The 21,086-nt window shown below is 40.2% G+C and overlaps 1 protein-coding gene across 2 annotated transcripts in view; it reads right to left on the reverse strand.

Moving 5' to 3' along the window:
* Positions 1-20,702, reverse strand: part of LOC110977321 (fibrillin-3-like) — a 94,299-nt gene extending 73,597 nt beyond the window's left edge. The window contains exons 1-5 of one of the 2 annotated variants that reach the window (XM_022231321.2): positions 20,215-20,702; positions 14,210-14,489; positions 6,291-6,373; positions 5,691-5,798; positions 4,437-4,604 (exon numbers count right to left, since the gene is read on the reverse strand). In XM_022231321.2, coding sequence (XP_022087013.2) covers positions 4,437-4,604; positions 5,691-5,798; positions 6,291-6,373; positions 14,210-14,460 — 610 coding nt within the window. In that variant the 5' untranslated portion in view covers positions 14,461-14,489; positions 20,215-20,702. The remainder of the gene's footprint in view (positions 1-4,436; positions 4,605-5,690; positions 5,799-6,290; positions 6,374-14,209; positions 14,490-20,214) is intronic. The other variant, XM_022231322.2, reaches the window with a different exon arrangement.
* Positions 20,703-21,086: the final 384 nt, after the last annotated feature.

Genomic DNA, 21,086 nt, shown 5'->3' on the forward strand with positions numbered 1-21,086 from the left:
CCTGATGGCAACAATACCCCTTAAATGTAAATATTTTTCCTGCCACAGCAAAGCAACTTTACTTTCTATCTTGGGAGTAGAGCTTAAGAGAAACACAGTTTTGCATGCACAGATTTAACATAAACAATTGACCTTCCTTCACCCCACTAAGATTAATCCCAACTAAAACCCCATCAAGAAAAAAATTACCCTTCATTTGACCCTGTAATATTTTCAGTAGATTCTAAAGGAGTGTCATATCTCTCAGGACAAATGTAATTTTGCAACGTCTGCGAAAAATCACCGAACGTATTTACTCCCATTTTGTCACAATGCATCAACTTCAAGGTTACTTCTATGCCTACTTCTTTCTTTGTGACCATGGTAAATGTGGTTAATATTTTGGCCTGTGATATGGAATGAGTAATAAAAATTTTTTGCTTTTTTTTCATTCGCCACAATAGGTTTACAGGAAGAAAGAATTTTATATAACAGTAGGAATGACTTTTTTTACATACATGTAAAAATGCACTGACCTCTAGTATGGGGTACAACTTGACCTTTTTCCAAAACTCAACTCCTTAGAAGAAGCTCCATGCAAATCCTAATTGCCTTAAGCAAACTCATTCTGTAAGCTCTTTGGAAACGTTTCTTGGCAAAATGCCAGCACTGACCCAAAGCAGAATGTACATTATAAAACTGGGCACATCTGATTTTGTCCAATATTGATCCTCTCCTAGCACATTGATTTGTGGACTTGGAACTTGATAAACTCCTGGCCTTGCCCCCACCAAATAGCAGGTCAAACAAATTTCCTGGTGCACACATCTTTCACAGATGTGTAACAAGCCTGACATGTTGTTCCCTGGCTGCTAAAAACACACTAGTTGTGTCAGATATAAACTGTGTTATAATGGTATCTTCGTCAAATTGCATTCACAAATCCCTTTTCTACTCCCATATTTTACATACATAGTTTACGGAAGCATATTCAGAGAAATGTGCCATATAACTTCCTTCTAATATGGAAGGAACACTAAGGTGGTCCCATTTCTCAGAAGCACTCAAACTTAAGTGCTGTGTACACCAGTAAACCAAACCAAAACAAGTTTGTCAAGTTCTGAGCATGTGGGGTAAAGGAGGCATACATGTAGGTCCCCAATCACACTGCAGAATACTAAATACTATATTAATTTAAAATAATTATAAGCAAGCCACATCCCATCTCTTCCAATAATTAGTAAACTTTATTACAAGCTTGTATTTTAAACCATTCAAAATACTTCATTGTTCATGGCCACAAAAAATAATTGAAAATACCTCCAATGAGAGGGAATGGACATGTCTTTTAATGTGCTTCTCGTTCTGGGGTTGTTTGGCAAGGTCAAGTCAAATAACTGGTTCACAGGGGACAGCCAACTTAACAGTTCATCTGAATGGCTTGTGAGTTGTGACTTCACTCTAAACTGGATTGTAGTCAATGGTCTCTCCTACAACACTACTTTGAATATAAATATTCCCACTGACCATTCTAAAAGATCAAGGACACACTAACTTGTGCAAAAATCTTAATAAATATGTCTTTGCTCATTCAGGATGATAATAAAGTAGCAAAGCTCTGTTTGGCAATGGATCGCAGTGCAATGCCAAGCTCAACTTTGGGCACACATGGACATATAAAGTTCAGCTCAGCATAACTGGAAAAACTGGTCAATTATTAAACGCCCGCACAAAATTAATTTTTGCAAAATTTTAACATGCATTTGCAAGCTCCTACAGATCTGAAATTCCAGATTTGTTACTCAAGGTTCCAATTTGCAATCTTCAGCCTTTGCTAAGCAAGTTCCACACCACAATCACTTCCCACTGGCACTACTTCAACAGAATAAATAAATAGCAAAACTGGGATACACTTGTGTCATCCAGTAGATTTCAACGCTGAAGTCAATCATCCTCTTTTGGTGTAATTGGTCTTGTAATGAACTGAAAGTACGTGACAAGGGTCTTTGGGATCTCAACTTCCTTTATAGGCACATGTTTATAAATATATAATTATAAACAGAGTGGGAAGAAGCCATGGCAAAGTTCTAACAACACTGACACACAACCCCAGCGAGCCAACTCTAACCGCAACCCCATAAATTAATGTGATCCCACACAAAGCAAATCGGAACTGACTCTGACTGGGAACAAATTTTCACATGGAAATCACATCTGTAAAATTGACTTTTGGAAGGTTTCAGATGTCTCACCTCATGACCCTGGTGGATTACCCCCTGTATATTTCACCTTCTGCATCTTGGGTTGTTTTCGAACAATGCTTACACTATTTTCACATTACAGCATGCACACACTTTGTACAGGTGGCTGAGGAATTACTGCTCCATTTCTTACAGTTGGACAATTTTTGAATTATACCTTTTTTACTAGTACACAAAAGTGTTCGAGAACCAATTTGTAATTCACATAGTGATGTGCTTTGTCTTTGCCTTAACTATGATTCTGTTTTAAAGATTACTTCAACAAACCAATGACTACATATAATTTATTGCACTACCTGTGCCCCCCAATTTGGTTTTCCCACTTTTTATTCTTCTATGGTTTGGCTGAAGTTCATATACCTGCAGCAACTGAGTATAGTGTGGTTTACTAACCACACAATTTATCCTTAACTGAACATTTCTGACAGGATGTCCATGCTTAATGGCTGGCACTTAGTACAAATGGGTATTCGAATACTTCCACCACCGGGCACTACATTAAACTCAACCTTGTTTTTATGATTAATAGTGAAATTACTATTGGCAGTTTTTGACTAAAGTAAAAATGAAGTGGTAACATGTAACATTTGCATGGATTGGTGACTACCTTAAATTGCAGATCAGTGAAGTCTGTTTATTACTGGGTTATGTTTGAAGTCGTTTACATCCACCAAAATAGAATTTAGTAATACCATCATGTAAGTGAAGACAGACTCGACATCAAATAAATACATGAAATTTAAAGGGTTAGACACTCCAAACAAATAAATATGTTAATTGAAAATATACTGCAAATTAGTAGCCTAGAAGCACAACGGGGAAGTGTATTAATAAAGAAAATGTCCAGAAAAACAGAGAGACACTTTTAAATTCATATGATGCTGGATAAAGTCTGCTGCACTTGGTGGCCAAAAATATAGGTACATATAACAGCACTTTTCTCTTGCTTGAAAATGGCTTCTTGAAAATGGCATTCTGTCTCTTGATTGATTTAAAGAGGGGCGTGAATGGCCACTTTAAATTAAAGATGAAAACAGCTAGCAACAAGCTGAAATGTAAAAAGCTCCCCCATTTTTGTACAGACCAGGTGTACAAAAAGCTGAAATTCAGGGTCAACATCTAAACAAAACAAGCTGAAATCGGCTTAAGAGCTGAATTCTCACATCCCTGCTTAGAAAACATAACATTTTGATCATTGTTCAATTATTTTGCTGTGCAATCAGTAACAAGATTACAGGTGCAGCACAAGAGCTTCATTCTGAAAAGTAGCATGCATAATGCAACAACAGATTTATACAATCAGCAAATGAAATTCAACATAATATATGCAGATGCACCCTTGATCTTTAGTGAAAGAGTGGAAAACAATCATCTCATTAAAGTGAAGCTTCACTTATTTATCTGGATAAGCTTTGAGTTATTCAGGCGACTGACAATAGTGTGCCTCCACAAGTTTGCAATGTGTTGGCCTATCACAACGCATGAAATCTGTCGACTTTGTTTGTTTCCAAATGCGCACTGGGTGGACAGACATAGCACGTTGTGATTGGCCAATGCATTGCAAACTCTTGAAGGTGTACTATTGTAAAATGCCTGTATTAACAAAGCATCTCTAAATTTATCCAGAATCTGTAGGTGAAATTTATTTAGCCACCTTGTGCGATCTGTTGAGTGTTCCATGCAGAAAATAACAGATCACTTCTGACGGCTGGGCTCTCTCTAGAGCTACAGAGTAACCAAACAGTTAAAGAGCACCTCTCAAGAAAACACATTTTCTCTGGTTTCATCTTTCAAAAAATATGGAAGTATCCAAATCAAATGCAAAGTCATTTGTCTTCAGAGCTCAATTATACAAGCTTAAAAGGGCTTTTTTCTGTTCATGCCAAAATGTGAATTCTGAATGTAGATTGCATCATTCTGAGAAAACATAGAAAACGAGGGGAACCCTCGCCCTGTGTTCGTAGTGGATAAACCCTTGGCCACTCTTTGGCATGTACATGCTATTTTTCTGCTTATTAAGCAGACTGGTATCCTGGTACCGCAATGCCGGGCTACCAACTTCCCTTACAACTTTGGAAATTTTGGCAGTGTCACGTTTTTGGAAGAATAAATTTTTAACTCCCCATCCCCCCCTCAAGAAAGCAAAACTCACAGAATCTGCTGATTCAAAATAAGATCCAACTGGGAAAGACTTACGATCAAATGGGCCAGGACCAGGCAGTGGGTACTGGCCATCCACGATACCGCTGCCACTACACCCAGTCTCACCACAAAACGTGGGGGGCTCAGGCAGCACTGGGAGCCCGTAATCACCACCAACACCACCATAGTCAACAATTTCATAGTCTCCCCCTACACCCGTTGCTTGATAGGAAAAGGGTTAGAGAAACAGGGTGCAAAAAACACAAATGAACAAACACAAAATGAGACAGACACATGCATAAATAAATGGCTTCAGACACTCTCCATGCACTAAAAACAAGACAAGTTGAAGTTATGAACAGTTAATGTGAATTCACACAAACAAATCTTTAAGTTCTTGAAAAGTCAACATCAAGAGGCCTAGTGAAACTACATGTACCCTGCCAAAGTGATTTATTTAAAATTTTATTTTTCCACTGAGAAGACTGCATTTAGGGAAAATGGAAAAGACAGATCAATGAGGGTGGCTAGTTTAACTGACCCATTAAGAGTTAAGGCAGTCAATCATTATGAATGAAACCTCACTGAGCCTGCATTTTTGGCAGTTATAGAGATATACTTACACAAATCTTATTTAAAATTCCTACGTAAAGTCTAATTCTGACATCGAAATTTGTTGCGCGCGAGAAAGAAATATGTGTAAGCCACCCATAAAGGTGAGTATTATCTTATGAGGTAATGTGGTTGGTAAATGACACAGCCTATGTAAAGTACATGTACATGTACTGTACATATACTTTATTTGCTATACATAATTAGATATAGAACTCTTCCAAATGAGGCAGTTTTAGTACAGCCATTTTGGGATTACTTGTCAAATATACATGAATAAGTAGTAAACAAATGAATTTAGAGACACTGTGAAAATCTGTGTGTCATACTGTAGAATAAATGCATGTGATTGCCACAGACTATTTGTATCCCCAAAGACCTTGGCACTACATCTGGTGATCATTCAAGTAAAAAAAAAGAGATATTTAATACTGCACCTTTCAAATTTCTCAAGAAAAATGTTGCATTGTGGGATGTCAATGTCATCTCAAGCTTGTATACTACAAGCTGTTTTACTCTCACCTTGACATGGTATGTACAGTAGAGATTTGTTTTGAAGTAATTTTCTGCATAAAAGGCATTTTTTTTTAATCCAGAAATGTCTGCAGAAAACGCTGCAATTACGGACAAATTCAGTGACGTTAAGTTTTGTTAATTTTCCAGCATTAAAACAAGACTAGAGGGAGTAATACTTACTGTCGGCACCAACCCCATCACAGTTTATCCCTCCGAATGCACACTCCTGGCCAAGACAGGTGTTGGGCGTACGACAATACCCTGATGTACATAACCTGCTACATATGGCTGTGTAGATATGGGGGGATCACAAAATATTGCTCATTTATTTCAGTTACAAAAAGAAAAACAAAATAAAAATAGCTTACAATCAGTCACTCAGTTTATAAGCTTTGCAATGTGGTCAAAACTAAACTCACTGATACAAATTTAATCGTAGCACTCTACTATTCTGGGAAGAATTCGCACACCTATATAATAGGGGACTCTAAAGTAAATATTGTAAGTTAAAGAACCTAATTCTATTCAAACCATTCATTGAAGTGTTGAATGACCCCCCTTTCTGTCATCTCAAAAACTTTATAGTAGTCAAAGGGAACTCTTTGCAAAGTTTGTCTCTTTGATGAAGATATCATGTTAGAACTTTGGAGACCAAACTCTGCATATGTACAAGCTACTATTATAGCTCCATGCTGTATTGCATGCATAATGAACATTCCTGTTGGTTCCACATCTGACGTTGGAACTACTTTCTCTCTCTGGTTAAACTTAAAAACTTACGCTTCGTGCACTGTTGCAATCCAGGATGAAGTTGCCAACCAGGACAGCAATACGCATACAACCTACGACCACAGACGTTGGGACTGGAAGGAAAGAGTAATTGCAAATCACTCATAAGTGGATATATCACTAATAACTATCATTTTCATTTATTTTCTTGCCCCCCCATAATGATGCCATTAGGCCTGGTAGTAGTACTTAACATTCCTGTCACTTGAGTGTATCTGACTTCACACACCAAAGTATTCAAAACTTTTAATCAGTAGCCTATGATTAATAGTAATCACTTATCACTTTTCAAAATCTGATCTGACAAAAAAAAAGCAGCAAACCAAAAGAAAAACCACACATTCTACACTGTCTTCATATCAAGTGAAATGACCGACATGCGCTGATGGGGACCTAAGGCCAGATACAGCCATTGAATTTGACTCGTGTAAGCCTCCTTAAACTTCAAGGGAAATTCCACAGTAATCTCTACAGTAATCAGATAAGCCTGCAAACAGGTTGCTTCTCCACTAAAGTTTTTCAAATCATAAAATCACATGTACACTAGATTTGAGACAGCTAGCGTATGAAATTTGAACGATGTGAACAAAATTATTTCAGTCTTGGGAGGCCTCCCCAACAATAAACTTGTTTTGTATCCTTATCTTGATGACCCCAAATTGTTACGAATTTTGCTTTGATTTTTACATTCGCAACCCGATACATCAAAAAAACAAGTAAGAGAAAATCAAATCCAATTTTCACGGGTGCTACACACGGCCGGCAGCATACCACTCCGTAAATGTTATTCTGGTTCCGTAATGAAGAACCTCGCCGGCCGTCCATTCCCAGTGCACGATGGGCTGAAAGGGCAGTTGCGTCTATTCTAACCATATTCAAAAGATTTTCTCTAGCAGTGGGCAAAAACCTTCAAATTTTAACTTCATATGTCTTTCAGACTCAATCAACGTGAACTCAATAATTTTTAATCGTCATCTCACGAACGAGAAATACTAATGTCTTGAGGTGTTGACAGGTTGGGAGAAATTCAGAATTTGGGGAAACCAAATTTGGGAAATTCTTCGCTGTTTTGCTGCATTCCTCGGTTTTCCAAAATATCAGTATTTCTTCGTACACCGACATGATTTAATACATAGACCTAGGGCTGTCTTGAAGTTTGACAACTCGCTGACAAAACCTTTCTCCAGTTCGTGTTGAGGGACTCCCAACTAACAAAGCCCGTAAATAAAGTAAACGTACTTGCAATAATTATTCGTCCGAACTGCTTTCTGTCAAAGTTGCAACTTGACCAGTGTATTTCGTCATGATAAATCTATGGACCACAGGGAATTGGTGTTCACCTGTTCCATTCCATTCAACCTCCTTGCCCGTTTTTACCTTGAGTTCTCCAAGTAATTGCCTAATTGGTCATTTTGACCTATCAACTGTACACGAACATCTAACTTGTAGTGTATTTTCATGTTACAAAAATGAAATAAAATAAACAAAAATTGACGTATGGGTTTTCCTGAATTTAAAGCTGAAAGCATGCTGACCTACAAAAAAGAACGTCATGTCTTACAAAGAACACGATTTTGTATAACACTCTTTTGCTATTCCGCAGGATTCCACATTGGTGAAATTCATATAATGCTATGCAAGTGCGGTTACGACGATTAAGAATAATTCGTCTGAATGGTGATTTGTAGCAGTTTTCCTGGTCTGTCTTTGTTCTTGCACGCGAAGTGACATTACTCATAAAATCTTGAGGGCAAGAGTACACCTAACGATAACAGGGCTAGTATTGGGAAGTAAAGTAAAACCAGTTGCTGAGAGAACGCTGCTTATCAAACATAGATCGAGGTGTAATATCCGCGCAGGAATGTCAAATAACAATTAGGCTGCATTAGTCCCCGGAATTGTAACATAAATCTTCTTGCCGTGGGCCAATGTCAACCGGGCATATTGATTTTGAGCGGAAAATGTCTAGACATCAAAAGGGTGTCAATACCATAAGTGCATCTTGTCGGCAGGCTGCATTACCTGTCAAAAAGGTGACAGTAATGTCTGTCACACAGTTTATTCAGAACAAAACGGCGATACTCTTGAAAGATTAAAGAGCGACATCTTGAAAGCAAGATATTCCTAAAAAATGACAAATATGCGTGGCTGCAACTGGACGTTTATCAAAGAGCATTGTGTGCACAACTCTAACACTGGAGCAAATTTGTTGGGTTTTTATAAAATATCTGTGCACTTCTAAACTTGCATTTTTCATGAGAACATCAGTCAAAATGGCGTCACATGGACAGCTGGTTTATGGTCAACATGATCTATGGTTTGTGGTTTCTGTGAAAGATTGAAAGATCTGCAACACGAAGATGAAGACTTTTCCTTGAAATATCTTGAAACAAACCTGGTTACTAAACAAAACTGGTTAACTGAAGTCGTCATGTTAAAAAGGGCCTCACCGCAACATTTGTTAACATTTACTGGTAATAATGAAGCAAAGAATGTTGATTTTAAATTTGAGATTAAGCCACATTTAAAAAAAAATCATAATATACTCTACTGAATAAAGCAAGAATAAAGGTCATTACTGAAAACAGATTAGTTTATGTTTTTAATATCTTTATTAAAGAATCATTATTACTTATTAGGTTCGAGTTCACTATATTTCAAGTTATACACAAAGAAGTTAGTTATTCTATTATTGAGACTTTTGAAACAAATTCAGCAAAGTACAAAAAATGTTCTTTTTATAAAGACAGTATAATGTGATCGTATAAGTTACTTCCATTGAGCAATATTCTTTTGTTCGAAATTAATAATCCCAACATACCTTTCTTTGCGTCAAAAAGTAGGTGACCTCATTTGTAAGAAATAATGTGACAATCCAAAAGACACTGATAACATACCTTCAAGTCAAAATAGTCGTCATTCTCCTGAAGTTAAGTATCAAGCACAAAGCAAATGTGACATTTAAGCACAATGGTGCACTTAGTTAACTTGACTGTTCTTGATCTTTGCGGGAATACCAGTGCTTAATCAATATGTAAAGACTGACAACAGGATTCTGCGTGGCTTGACTGTTTGTTCTGTATGATTGTATGATCATCACGAAGAAGATTCATTTTTGTCATTCATCATTTTCACAGATTAACAAACTGCGCATAAATGTTGGTATGTTTGTGTTGTAATAAACTGGACTTCTGTAAACGATGACCGTGCCCACAAAGTCTGAAAAATTATACCATACTAGTCGTGTTGTTGTGGGACCTATCATGGCGAGAAACGTCAACACACAGCAAATATTTTGTTCAGTTCACCAAAAGGACATTCGAGACATTTGCTGATTTGTCCTTGGTCTCGATTCCCAGACAAGTCTGCGGTATGCTAAAAATTTAAAGAATGTCCCAAATTCCCAATAAAATGTCCAAGACCCAATTCCACTGAATAAAGCTGCCTCCATGGGCAGGGTGGACGTAGGTCCAGCAAGACAGGACCCTGAACGTAACGTTGCGTTTGTCTCATAATTACGTGATACGGCTTAATTTTCTGCATTAATAGAGATTTTACTCTAGACAGCCCTCTACAATTCAAACACTAAGAAAAACTAAACAAGCTTATACTTCCTACCGTAGTTGTGGGGACATGCATTTGTGTTCAACACCAAAAACGCTATGGGATAAATATCTGTCCCCACAACTCAGCCCCGAATGTTTAAACGAGTTTCCCCTTCCAACTGGGATGTGCCTAGCGATACAGCTGTAGGAATGCAACTTGAAATAGTGGCACTACAGGGTTGGCACTAAACTGCAATACACAGAAATCCTTTGAAGTAAATTGATCTTGAGGTTTTGTGTCCCATCTCGACGACACACCAGCATGAACGCGTTATTCTCGTGCAGTCCCAAGCGAGGCCTGCGGTGTGTGGTTTTGTTTTGAGGTTCTAACCAATATCCCTAGTAATCCAACATAAATACTGGCAGTCACTAAGTCTTTCAGGTCAGGGACGAATGCCTTACATTTTAAGCCAAAACATTTATCACATCGTCGAAAGTTTCTGACTGCACCCTGACAAGGCGCAGTTGCTCAAATCATGGAGGTAGAATGCTCAAATCAAATCTAGTATCAGTGCTCTAATCGGTAACACGTGTATACACACGTGATGCTTTGTAAGTAAAAGACTATTGACAATGATTTAATGATTGGAAAAGAAAGAGCATTATTTTTAAGTCGCTTTATACTTGGGGCAGTTATGTGTGTGACAAGTGACATCCAGCGAGATGAAACATTTCCCCGTCTGTAGTTCCCATAACTCAATCGTTGAGATCGCATGTTCTCGCCTTTGGCTTGCTTACCAGTATACCACTGACATTTCAGTATAAGCGATCCCCAACCATACCCGTCAAGATGCAGACGGAAGGGTGCCCCCTACAATGTCCAAACCTTATAGACACTCTCGACTACTGTTTCCTAAGACATCCCCCATAGGTGTCTGAAAAGAATTCCTGAGATTCCTGTAAGACAATGACCAACACAAAAGGGCTACATACCCTGTAGCCCTTTTATCTTCAGGTTCCTCTCGCACTCCCCCCCCCCGAAAACCTGAAAGGAATTCCATGGTTCCGTGGTTCCAATGTATGATAGCTCCATGGTACAACACAGGAGTTACCTTTTGCCACATATCGCGCAAGCTGACGGGTCAATTGACGACAATATTCTAACATATCATCGAGCAACCATCTTCTTAATCAGATGATAATTAGTGGCGACAAGGCAAACTCAAACGAGCCGAGTATGAAAGTCTAGGTTCACCCTAGCACACGTGAAACTCGGCGTTCCTTCCCATTCGAAACCAAATCAGATACATGATTAAAATCCTGGACTGTTACATGCTGTAATGGAGAGAAATTACAGAATTTGCTGATAGATATATATTTTCAACTGTTTTGAACCACGTTGCAGGGTTGTTTAAAGTGAATATTGCACGGTAGATTTGTTTTCGCCGGCATGAAAGCTCATAAACGTAACACCGCAGAAAAGATTCTTGCAGAAAGGTTCAGTTGGAAGTCATGTAAGCAATGTAATAAATTCAAGGAAGTCTACCAAGTGTAGCGTGGGTTTGGTTTGACTATACTGCTTCCTCGTACCGCTGCACGACAAAATGGCTACAAGAGGCCTATTAGTTTCGGATAAAAAAAACTGTGAAACCCAAGAAACCCAAAGACTGATAAAATGCGTTTCGTTAAAACAAAATACCAGGAAACAGCTGTACCATTATTTAAAGCAGGATTTAACGTAAGGACTTATACTCGTCCCAGAGTGGATGCCGTAGTTGGGCCTATTTCGTTAGCACCTCTCGCCCAATCAAACAATTCCAAACATTCTTATGAACTGTATGTGGGGAAGCTTTCCTTCTAACCTATGTATGTATATTTTACATATCCAACGGGCTCCAACAAGCAGCGTGTTCTAAGGAAAAATTTAAGTTCCTGGACTCTCCAAAGAGGCGTTCTTTTTGGTCACGCTTGCGGGGGTCACGGTTGCCGACCAACAAAAGCGGTAGGTGCGCAATTCCCTCCCCGGTCGCGGTAATGGCTACCCATCAGAAAAACAGTTGGTGTTGGTAAACACAGCGAACCTGAGATAATTCACAGCTTGTGTCAGATAGTTGAGGCCCAGTGCAAGAGCACATTCTGTTCATGAGTGAATATTTCCAGCTGGAACCAAAGGAAACCGATCTTGACAAGCGCTAGCTAATTTGTGCAGGCAGCAAATTTATGGGTGTCAAGTGACTATGCAACAGTAATATGACATCAACTTAAATTTCAATCTCGTGAGTCGAAAGGCATATGTTTATTTGACGTTATGGCAAATTTAGAGAAGACGTACAACAGAACTAGGACAATAACTAAAGCGAAACAAATACCCCACACTGACTGAGGACAAAGCCTCCTGAATAGTACACTTTGTAATAAGTAAATTAACCGTAACTATTTCGAATCCAACAAGCATATGCAAGATTTTCACTGGAAGTTTAGTTTAGCTCACTTTACAATACTGTTCCAAGAACACGCTCGATTACAGATGAGCTCCCCGTTTCCTCCTACTTCATGATGTTTTTGTTTTATTTTGGTCTGGGGTCTTTTTTCAGCAAACTGTGAATGTACATGTACATGTACACGTAGCTGTCCAAATACGTGTGAACTGACCTCCGATCTGTGCAAGAGGTCGGAAGAGTGCACCTTTGACGCCTGAACTTTGGTACTGGCGGGTCTTTTGACTGCACCGATGACTCACGGGCGACGGGCCCAACTGACTTTAAGCTTCACCTTTGGCCATTGCATGCTGCACAGAGAGATAGCTTGAAACAACAAAAATAACCACGGCCTATACAACTTCTTCCCCCCCCCAAAAAAAAATTAGAAGTTATAAAGCGCCGTATTGTCTCAGGAAGTAATATCAGTTCGTGGATTTGCTATCTTGTACACCCGTGGAAATGTTTTTTGTCGCATGTGTCCTGTCGATGTCCTTCCAGAAATGTAGAAATTAGCAACAGGCAAATGTAACGCGCACACCTTGTCCTACTTGCCGTTTCAAAAGGAAAGGTATGCGGTGAGTATTGTTTACTATTACTGAGCCATTTGTATCATAATACATGTAAACATGTAGGACACGTTTTAACCTCCCAACCACGTTCAACTGCCCTAACCCGATACGAAGTTTTGTAATTGCACATTAAGGTGAGGGTTAAACAACGTAGCTCGTTCGCTTGTAGGATTAGGCTCACCAGGTTACGGACACGTACACTGTACATGTAGGTTTGCCTGTATGTAGTAGATGGCAGACTCGCTCTTATACTTCCAGGCAGTTAGGTGTTTTCGCTTATAAGGAACATATTGGTTCGCGCTTTTCAAGCATTTGACAACAGCGCTGACGATACGGGCTTTGGAGAAATGTGTCCGATTTGGGAAAAAAAAGTTACGTCCACAAAATATGATGCATTATACAGATAACTACTAATGTACGCTGGGGGGGTGTACCAAGGCAACGTGTGGCAAGCCTGATAAGTCGTGGGGGTTGCGTCCGACCTCCTCGGCTTATCTAGTAAAAGTGGTGTCACGTGAAGCTGTCATCCACCAGCGGAAATGGCTTTCTCAGATATACATTAAATACATGTACATATATTTACCAACAACAACCATCGCATAGTCTCGCTGAAACTAAGCCGTTACTGAGAATGTCACTGAGTCATAGAGCTTATATATATATTATTTATTATATATATTATATATATTATATTTATATTTCCACATTGGACATGAAGGCAACACTCAGGTTTTATAAATCGTTTAAGAATAAAGAGTTTCAGATTAAGAACCACAAATTTTATGTGGTTTATTTACTACAACTCCCATGGGTGTAAGTAAAACTGTATTGAAATTGGAGGATAAAGCCGTGTTTAATAGTAGGAGAGCATGAAACAAATTATGTTGTGCCGATGTCATTCTTGTGGCAAGATGTTTGTACCGTTTACGGACCAACGACATGCACGCAAGGGCAGATCCAAACCCTGGAGGGGGGGAACAAGTAAGCCGCATCCTAAGTGCACATCGCACCAGTCATAATTAAGCAGCTGTTCAAAAATAAATTTCTCAAGAAATGGCTCTTTCCACACAAAACAGCCTCCATGTGAGACACTTAATAATTATATCTTAACTCTTAGTGATTGCGAGACTCATCGTGGTTTTTTTTTGGGGGGGAGGTGTGCATGACTTTATGTAAACAGCCCTGAGAGGCGTGCGTTACGTGTTGAATGCATAGTGCATGTCATCATGCACCTTGAAAAAATGAATGTAAAAAATTATATGTGCCAATCTTCAATCCGCGTGAGAAGAAAGGAAGTTTTGTAAACTGCTGCTTACCCACTGATGATTCTGTACTGGCTCGATCTTGTCTGTGCGGCGTCCGCTCCCTGTGGAGGCGCTCCCTGTGAAGGCGCTCCCTGTGGGGGCGCTCCCTGCGGCACTCGGCCAACAGGTACTACTGGACCCGATCCTACGTCGGTTCCTGGAACAGGACCCAGGGCTGGACCCTGCTCCTGGGCCAGAGTCCCAGTCAGAAACATCAGGCAAAGACACGCCAGCCTTAAGACGACTCCTCTCACCAATTCCATCCCCAGGATGCCAATGCTGCTTATATAGCCTGAAGGATAGAAATTGACTTTGTGTTAGACAACTGAAAAGTCCATGCCATAATTGGCAATAGATTTAATGCAGTAAATCTGCAAGCTGGAGTATGCAAGCGGGAAACTACCTTTTGGAAAGAGGACATCTCCACCGAGCTTCTTGAGGAGCAAAATATGCTGAGCACAAGGGAAATAAATGGTAAAATCTGCGCGTGTTTTGTGTTGGTGAATAACCGTGTGTATGCATATTGAGGCCGGCCATATGTGTTCGCGAAAACGACAAACCACCAAAAGGATTTACCCATGGCCAACAACCGATATAATATCTGGTTGCAACCACCAACCACTCCCGCCTTAAACCAACCGAAGAACATTGCATTGGCTTGCTAGCAACATTTACAATCAGAGATACTTAGTCTTTAGCGTCATTGCTCGCTCTATAAGTTTTGGAATTGGAAAGCAATGCAAAATGGGTGCCTTGCCACGCCTGAATGAAATCTTCTACGAGCAAACCAACAACGATAATCTTGTACAGTCCAAAAGGCGGTTCCTCCATAATGTATTCCCTTCCCACACGTTTTGATTGACATGTCTTCGGGGGGGGGGGTTTCGACGTAGGAGCCACGGGAAAGATAATAAAACGTGCAAATTGACACGTAAAATCCAGGGTTTACTTGAAACATTTGTCAGCACCAGAAAATAAAGGCACACGGGACACGTGTTGTGAGCCAACTACGGTCTTTGTTGTGAGCCAACTACGTTAAATCGATGCACAAGTGGCGCTCATCACGGAGATTCCAATATTGGAAATTCATTTTGTAACATTTTGGTGAGTCTTCGAATAGCACAAGATGTTAACCCAAACTTGGTTGCACCTTAAGAGCAGATGATTTGATAATGGATTTTGACGAGCCTCTCAACTCGTCGTTTTGCCGTTGAACTTCAGTCGATATCCATCCGCTAGCTGGGGACGAGGAAGCCAACATCCCCGCGTATCCCCGCGCAAAGGTAAAAATATACATATAAAGTGTACTTCACAGACTGGTGACCGTCCCGTAAGTCGTCTTCAGAGGTCTCACAGACGTCCTTCGAACGTAGGGACCGATAGAGGTATAGTGAAACTGGAGGAATCCTGTCGGTTTATATATGTAAATGAGGAAACGAAGCCCGCTCAAACTTAAGCACAAATGAAACAGGAGCTGATAGAATATTTCGCCTTTCTTCGACGGTACCGAAATTAGCTTCACCATAAATTGTATATTTATTTAAAATAACAAAAACTGATTTGGAATAAATTGACGAAAAATAACATATCGATGATACTCGTTGAAAGATAAATTACCACGTTGTGATCGACAGGGTGTTAACATGAATAGGTACTTTGCTTGCGTATTAATCACCTCACTACTGGAATGTAATTCATGTTATAGCATTGCTACTGACCTGACAAAAACAAAATTAATACTCAGCTTTCAATCGACAGGGCTAATCACGTACGTCAACCTGCAGCTAGCTACTGGTCCCTATATAATAAGGACGGGGACCAGTCTAGTGTACATTGCAGCAGTACAAGTAATGCGCGTGTAATACAAGGATTGCAACGACGTTGCGCTTGGAGAACAATCTTTTGCTATTTCATATGCATTTGCGAAGACGGAGGACTTGGGTGGAATGAAGCAAGACAATGTCCGACTATTCTTGTATAGTCAAAACAAGCGAGTACATTTCCCTCGAGCAAAGCAGCATCGAGCAACGCTCAAGCCGGGGCGATTGACTGGATTTGTTTCAACCCGGGTTGAAAAATATCAACGCTGGTGTGACCGTGGAGCAGGGTTGTATCAATTCAACCCTGGCTGAGTTGACACTGGATTAGGGTTGTAAATTGCCTGTTTTCAACCCCTTGTCATTGCCAAGACTTACTTGTCTTGCGTAAAAGGCCTAATTATGTTTCAAAGCCTCAAGCGTTAAAGCAAATGGTGTCCGGAAAAGGAATGTTCTTGTAAGTCAGCCAATTAAGACTGGCATCTGTTGATAAAAGATAGCCGAGCCAACTTCCTCTGCAGACATAACAATGTTCTGGATATTTCTATAAAGGGCATAACCATGGTTGGACCATTAGGCACCACGGAGGTAGAAACAGATTCTACATCCGTGTTGGGCACAGTACTAGGGAGGAAAATGGTTGTGGATAGAGTGGTTGGATCAAATATTTTCAAGAAGGAAGACTTTTAAGTTGATTTTTTTTCACAGGACTTGCAACAAACCAAACACAGGCTGGGTAGTCTTCAGCGGTTAGATTAACGTCTACACACTAGAATTTCGCCCTTGGATAATTAAATGAAACAATACCCGCTCATGATGTAGAATGTGCTCTTAGCTTAGCACACAACCCATTTTTCTGCCACTTCTTGTGTCTTCAATCAGTGAATGCATCAACAATAATCACCTCAACTACCCTGATTGGCGAGAGTGGGCCTTTAGAACTGACCTAGGAAAGGGGAGATTGGCCACCCCCACACTGCGGCGTGTCTGCGCATTCAGCAAAATAACAGGAACACTTCCTGAAAGCGAACTGTAGCAAATATCCGCCAGGCATAATCTAGACAATCCTTTCAGTATAAATGCATGTACATTGTACATGTATTACATTACTATCATAGTAGCATTTTCTGAAGCATGCTAATAGGACACAGTATTCCTGATACCATGGTTGGATTCTTTTGAAATAAAAGACTCAAAAGTAGTAACCGCGCGTAAACCTTTCTTCTTCATGAATCTTTCTTCTTTATTGTATGGCAGAAAACGGTACATTTTTACCCAAATACATGGGGATGCGAACAAGTCAACTAGGGTTTTTCAATATTTGCCCAAAGTAAGTACCTTCTCATAATCCAGCAAATGGATGCACTATGGACAGTTAAAAAAAATTAACTTAAAAACAAAACTTTCAAGCCTCAAATACAAACCTTTGTATTGTACATGTAATTCTTTTAAGAGGCTCAGTCACAAGTAAGGTTATTGGTTAACAATACATGAAAGAGCTTCACATGAGAATGATCCTGATTCTGTTGGATCAATAGGAGTTCATTGACATTCAGAGTCACAGCTGGAAACGTAAAAAGGGAGTATTAAGAAAGGGGAGTATTTAATTAGGTGAAAAGTAATTTAAAGATGACTGATCCATTGTCACCGTGAGTTCGAGCATAAAAGATTAATTGACCAAATTTAAAGCCATTTCTTTTCGACCAAAAAGTATTTGGTCTCATTACATCACTCGCTTTACTTTATTTTCTGAAGGCCTAAAATTTATCTTACACGACTTACGGGAAGTTCTTTCCTCGGAGAAAAACAGTAGTAAATTGAATGAACAGTAAATTGAGCAGCGGATGAATCGAAATTCTAACGAGTCACTAATTCTTGTACCTCGAGTCGATTTGAGTCAAATATTTGAACACAATAAGGTACGTAGAAACAAGAGAAAAACCATTTTGGGTGCATTTTTACATTTCACCTTTGGCTTACTGCATGTGGCCGTACCACATCTTACTCTTGATATAACACAACATAAATTTTACCAACCATTAAAGTAATTAAGTTGCCAATATACTGTTTTCACAAAACAAAGTTTGCTTTTATAGTTAGAACTCGAACCTTATTTACTTTCACGCGAGTCGGGTCGTCTGATGAGAGAGTCCAGGTAAGTAATTTGCTCGCAGTGACTTGAGTCAGGTCATTTACTTGTCAAGGTTTGAGTCAGGTCGAGTCGCCAAAAAATGCAACTCGAGTCAGTCATCGACTCGAGTAGCAAGTCAGCTGTGATTAAAGCTAATGTTGGCAACAGATAAGAAAAAAATCACTGTTGTCCATCTGATATGGTTAGTAAACAGCAGGTCCAGGACGAGAGAAGGGGGCAAGTCAACGTACAACGTAGGGCACCTGCACAAAGCCTATCCTGCCTACTGAATCGAGAACCAAATCATAGGGAGATCGATGTTTACAGCCACGTTGATTACAAAAACATACAGGGCAATTAACTCGTAGGGTAGGAGCAGGGATTCCAGAAGTCCAAGCAAAGTGAGATAGTGTGAATGGAGGAGCAACGGCAATTACTTAAACAGTGCAAACAAGATCACCATCAGAAATTTTACGATAAATACACAGACAGATGGCGAAGCACTTGACCGTTTTGACTTCACGTGAAAGTTCGACGTCAGTATGTGTTTTTTTCTTATAACCACAAAGCATCCACAGAAGTCCTAGACCAGGTTTGGTATGTCCAGGCACCGGGATAAAAACGGCAGGCTACTTTTTTTTTTGGGGGGGGGGGTTGAATGTACCCAAATAATGCAATCATCAGGCTGTGCCAACCTAAACTGCCTGCACAAAATAGCGTAACCTTATGTCATCAGCCAATACAGCGATATCACAAAAAGTCTGTTCAAGTTTCACGCATTTTTCGACATCCACCCTGCTTCATGGGATTAGGAGGCGAGTTAGCCATGGAATTTATCCACACGGAAGCTGAACCATAGGATTAGGAAGGAAGCGTCGCCCTACAAAACTTTTTGAAAAGACACTGGTCGTCAGACTGATAGAAAACATGAACGTGTGTGGTCAACGCAGGATGCTTCAGCTTCAGATCCCAATTCTGATAGGTTAGTTTCAGTGCAAGCTCACTAACGTGTCCAGCCATTCTCCTTGACGGAGACAGATTTTCCTGGAAAGCATTTCCCAATTATTTTTCCTAGTAAGCATTAAATTTTTTTTCAAATGATTTTATTCCGGATCCCACGTACTGTAACAATGTAAACAGATACATAATGCAGTGTGAAAGTAAAGACACTTTGTAGATGTTAATTAACGTCGTAACTAAATGTTTGAATGTTCTTGGAAGGTGGCTTTCGTTTCGTGCCCTTTTTTACGTTAGTACTTGGATGACTTTGATCATGTTGGTCTAAGTCATGTTGGTCTTCACACATTATCACCTCCACGATCTTCATAACGAAACAGTAAAATTTACCTAGAGATATGACCGAATAACCAAGAATGTGAATCCGGCATGAGAATTCTGCGCATATCGACCCCACTACCACCCATCATCACCAACAGTACCAGCTGAAATCAGTATGGAGTTACGTAACCTATAACCCCACCAATATTGTTAACATCATAAACAGTGCTTAAGGGCCCAAGCCGCGCTGGGTCGACCAGAGAGGTAATCATGCGTGAATTAATTGGGAAGTGCTGTCACATACCATACCAACGCAACTTCTCCAAGGATAGTTCGAGCTCCATTATTCCAGATACCTCGCTAGGCTTGCTGAACTCTTTGACATACTGTATTTACAGACTCACAAATTTAAGCGTGCACCTCCATGGCTGCAAACAGCAATATCAATTTACTCATGGTAGTCTCGAGTATGACGTCATGTCCCGTAGTCTGCAGTGTGTATGCACCCCTCGAACTCTAGGACTTGTCGTCAACCGCGCTCTCGAACCACGGAGGTGTTTTCCTACCTCCTTATGCTCGAACCAACCCAGGAGTTTAGGGGTATAGTGTACATGGTGTAATGCGACATTCAGCAAAGACACCAACGACATAAAAAATCAAATCAGCTATTTTTGACTTCAATTATCTTTCATTCATGTCAATGTGAAACCAAACTCGCAAAACTATTCAAAAACCTCGCCACTGTACTACATCATGTACCGAGTTTAACTACCTGTGTGGATTTTACTTACCACGTTGTGATCAATCACCTTTTCAAAAAAGTTCCGCTGAACTCAACCATGCACCGGGTTGCACACACATACACACACGATGCGCCGGCCGATTTGTCGTTTCTGTTTATCCCCTGAAAGTTTACAACAGGAGCAAAAAGCCACCACCTTCTGCAACACAGAACTTTGCACTTGGTACTGTCACAAAACAGTCCCCGCGAATGAGGTTGAAGTGCTGCGCTCGGGAGAGTGCAAGAGTCGTACTCGAGTGAGCTGGCTCACTCTCAGCTCGCCTGACCGACTTAGATTTAGAAAGTCTTGTCACTGCGAGCAGGTAGCTGTTCACGAGCATACACCGACACAGTGTTAGATCTGGGGTGGCACCTATCTAGACTAACTGTGGGTCAGTTGATATTTGCCTTTAAAACTTTGACTCAAAGCTAAGAAGCTCGAAGGCCGCGACTCGGGTCTGCTGATTATGCCGCTCGGTTCATCACCGGGGCTCCAAACATCACGTTCGTAGAAGGCCCCGGACCAATCACAACGTGGGGCGCCACACCTCGTGTCGTGTTTCATGGCCCTGAAGTCATTACAGAAAAGGGGGTCCCTCGCTGACACCACCAGATTGTTCAGATTTGGAGATAATAAAAGGGGCTGCACATAAGCATTCCATCGAAATCTCCCGGACTGGGACAGATCATGGACAGATGGAGGCTCGCTGCAGGAATGGCATTGTCTGACACGGCAGTCTTGGACTCATACAAATTATTACGCTTGTGTATGATCCAAGTTTCTTCTTTGGACCCTAATTCCTCTTCTCCAACATCATGGAGGAAGGTAACAGGTCCTTACTAATTCTAACAGTCTCCAATCTTCCAGTTGTCTCAAAACTT

This window comes from Acanthaster planci, linkage group LG05 (genome assembly GCF_054643075.1).
Source record: "Acanthaster planci isolate LZ-2023a linkage group LG05, COTS_SCS, whole genome shotgun sequence".
Classification (NCBI taxonomy): domain Eukaryota; kingdom Metazoa; phylum Echinodermata; class Asteroidea; order Valvatida; family Acanthasteridae; genus Acanthaster; species Acanthaster planci.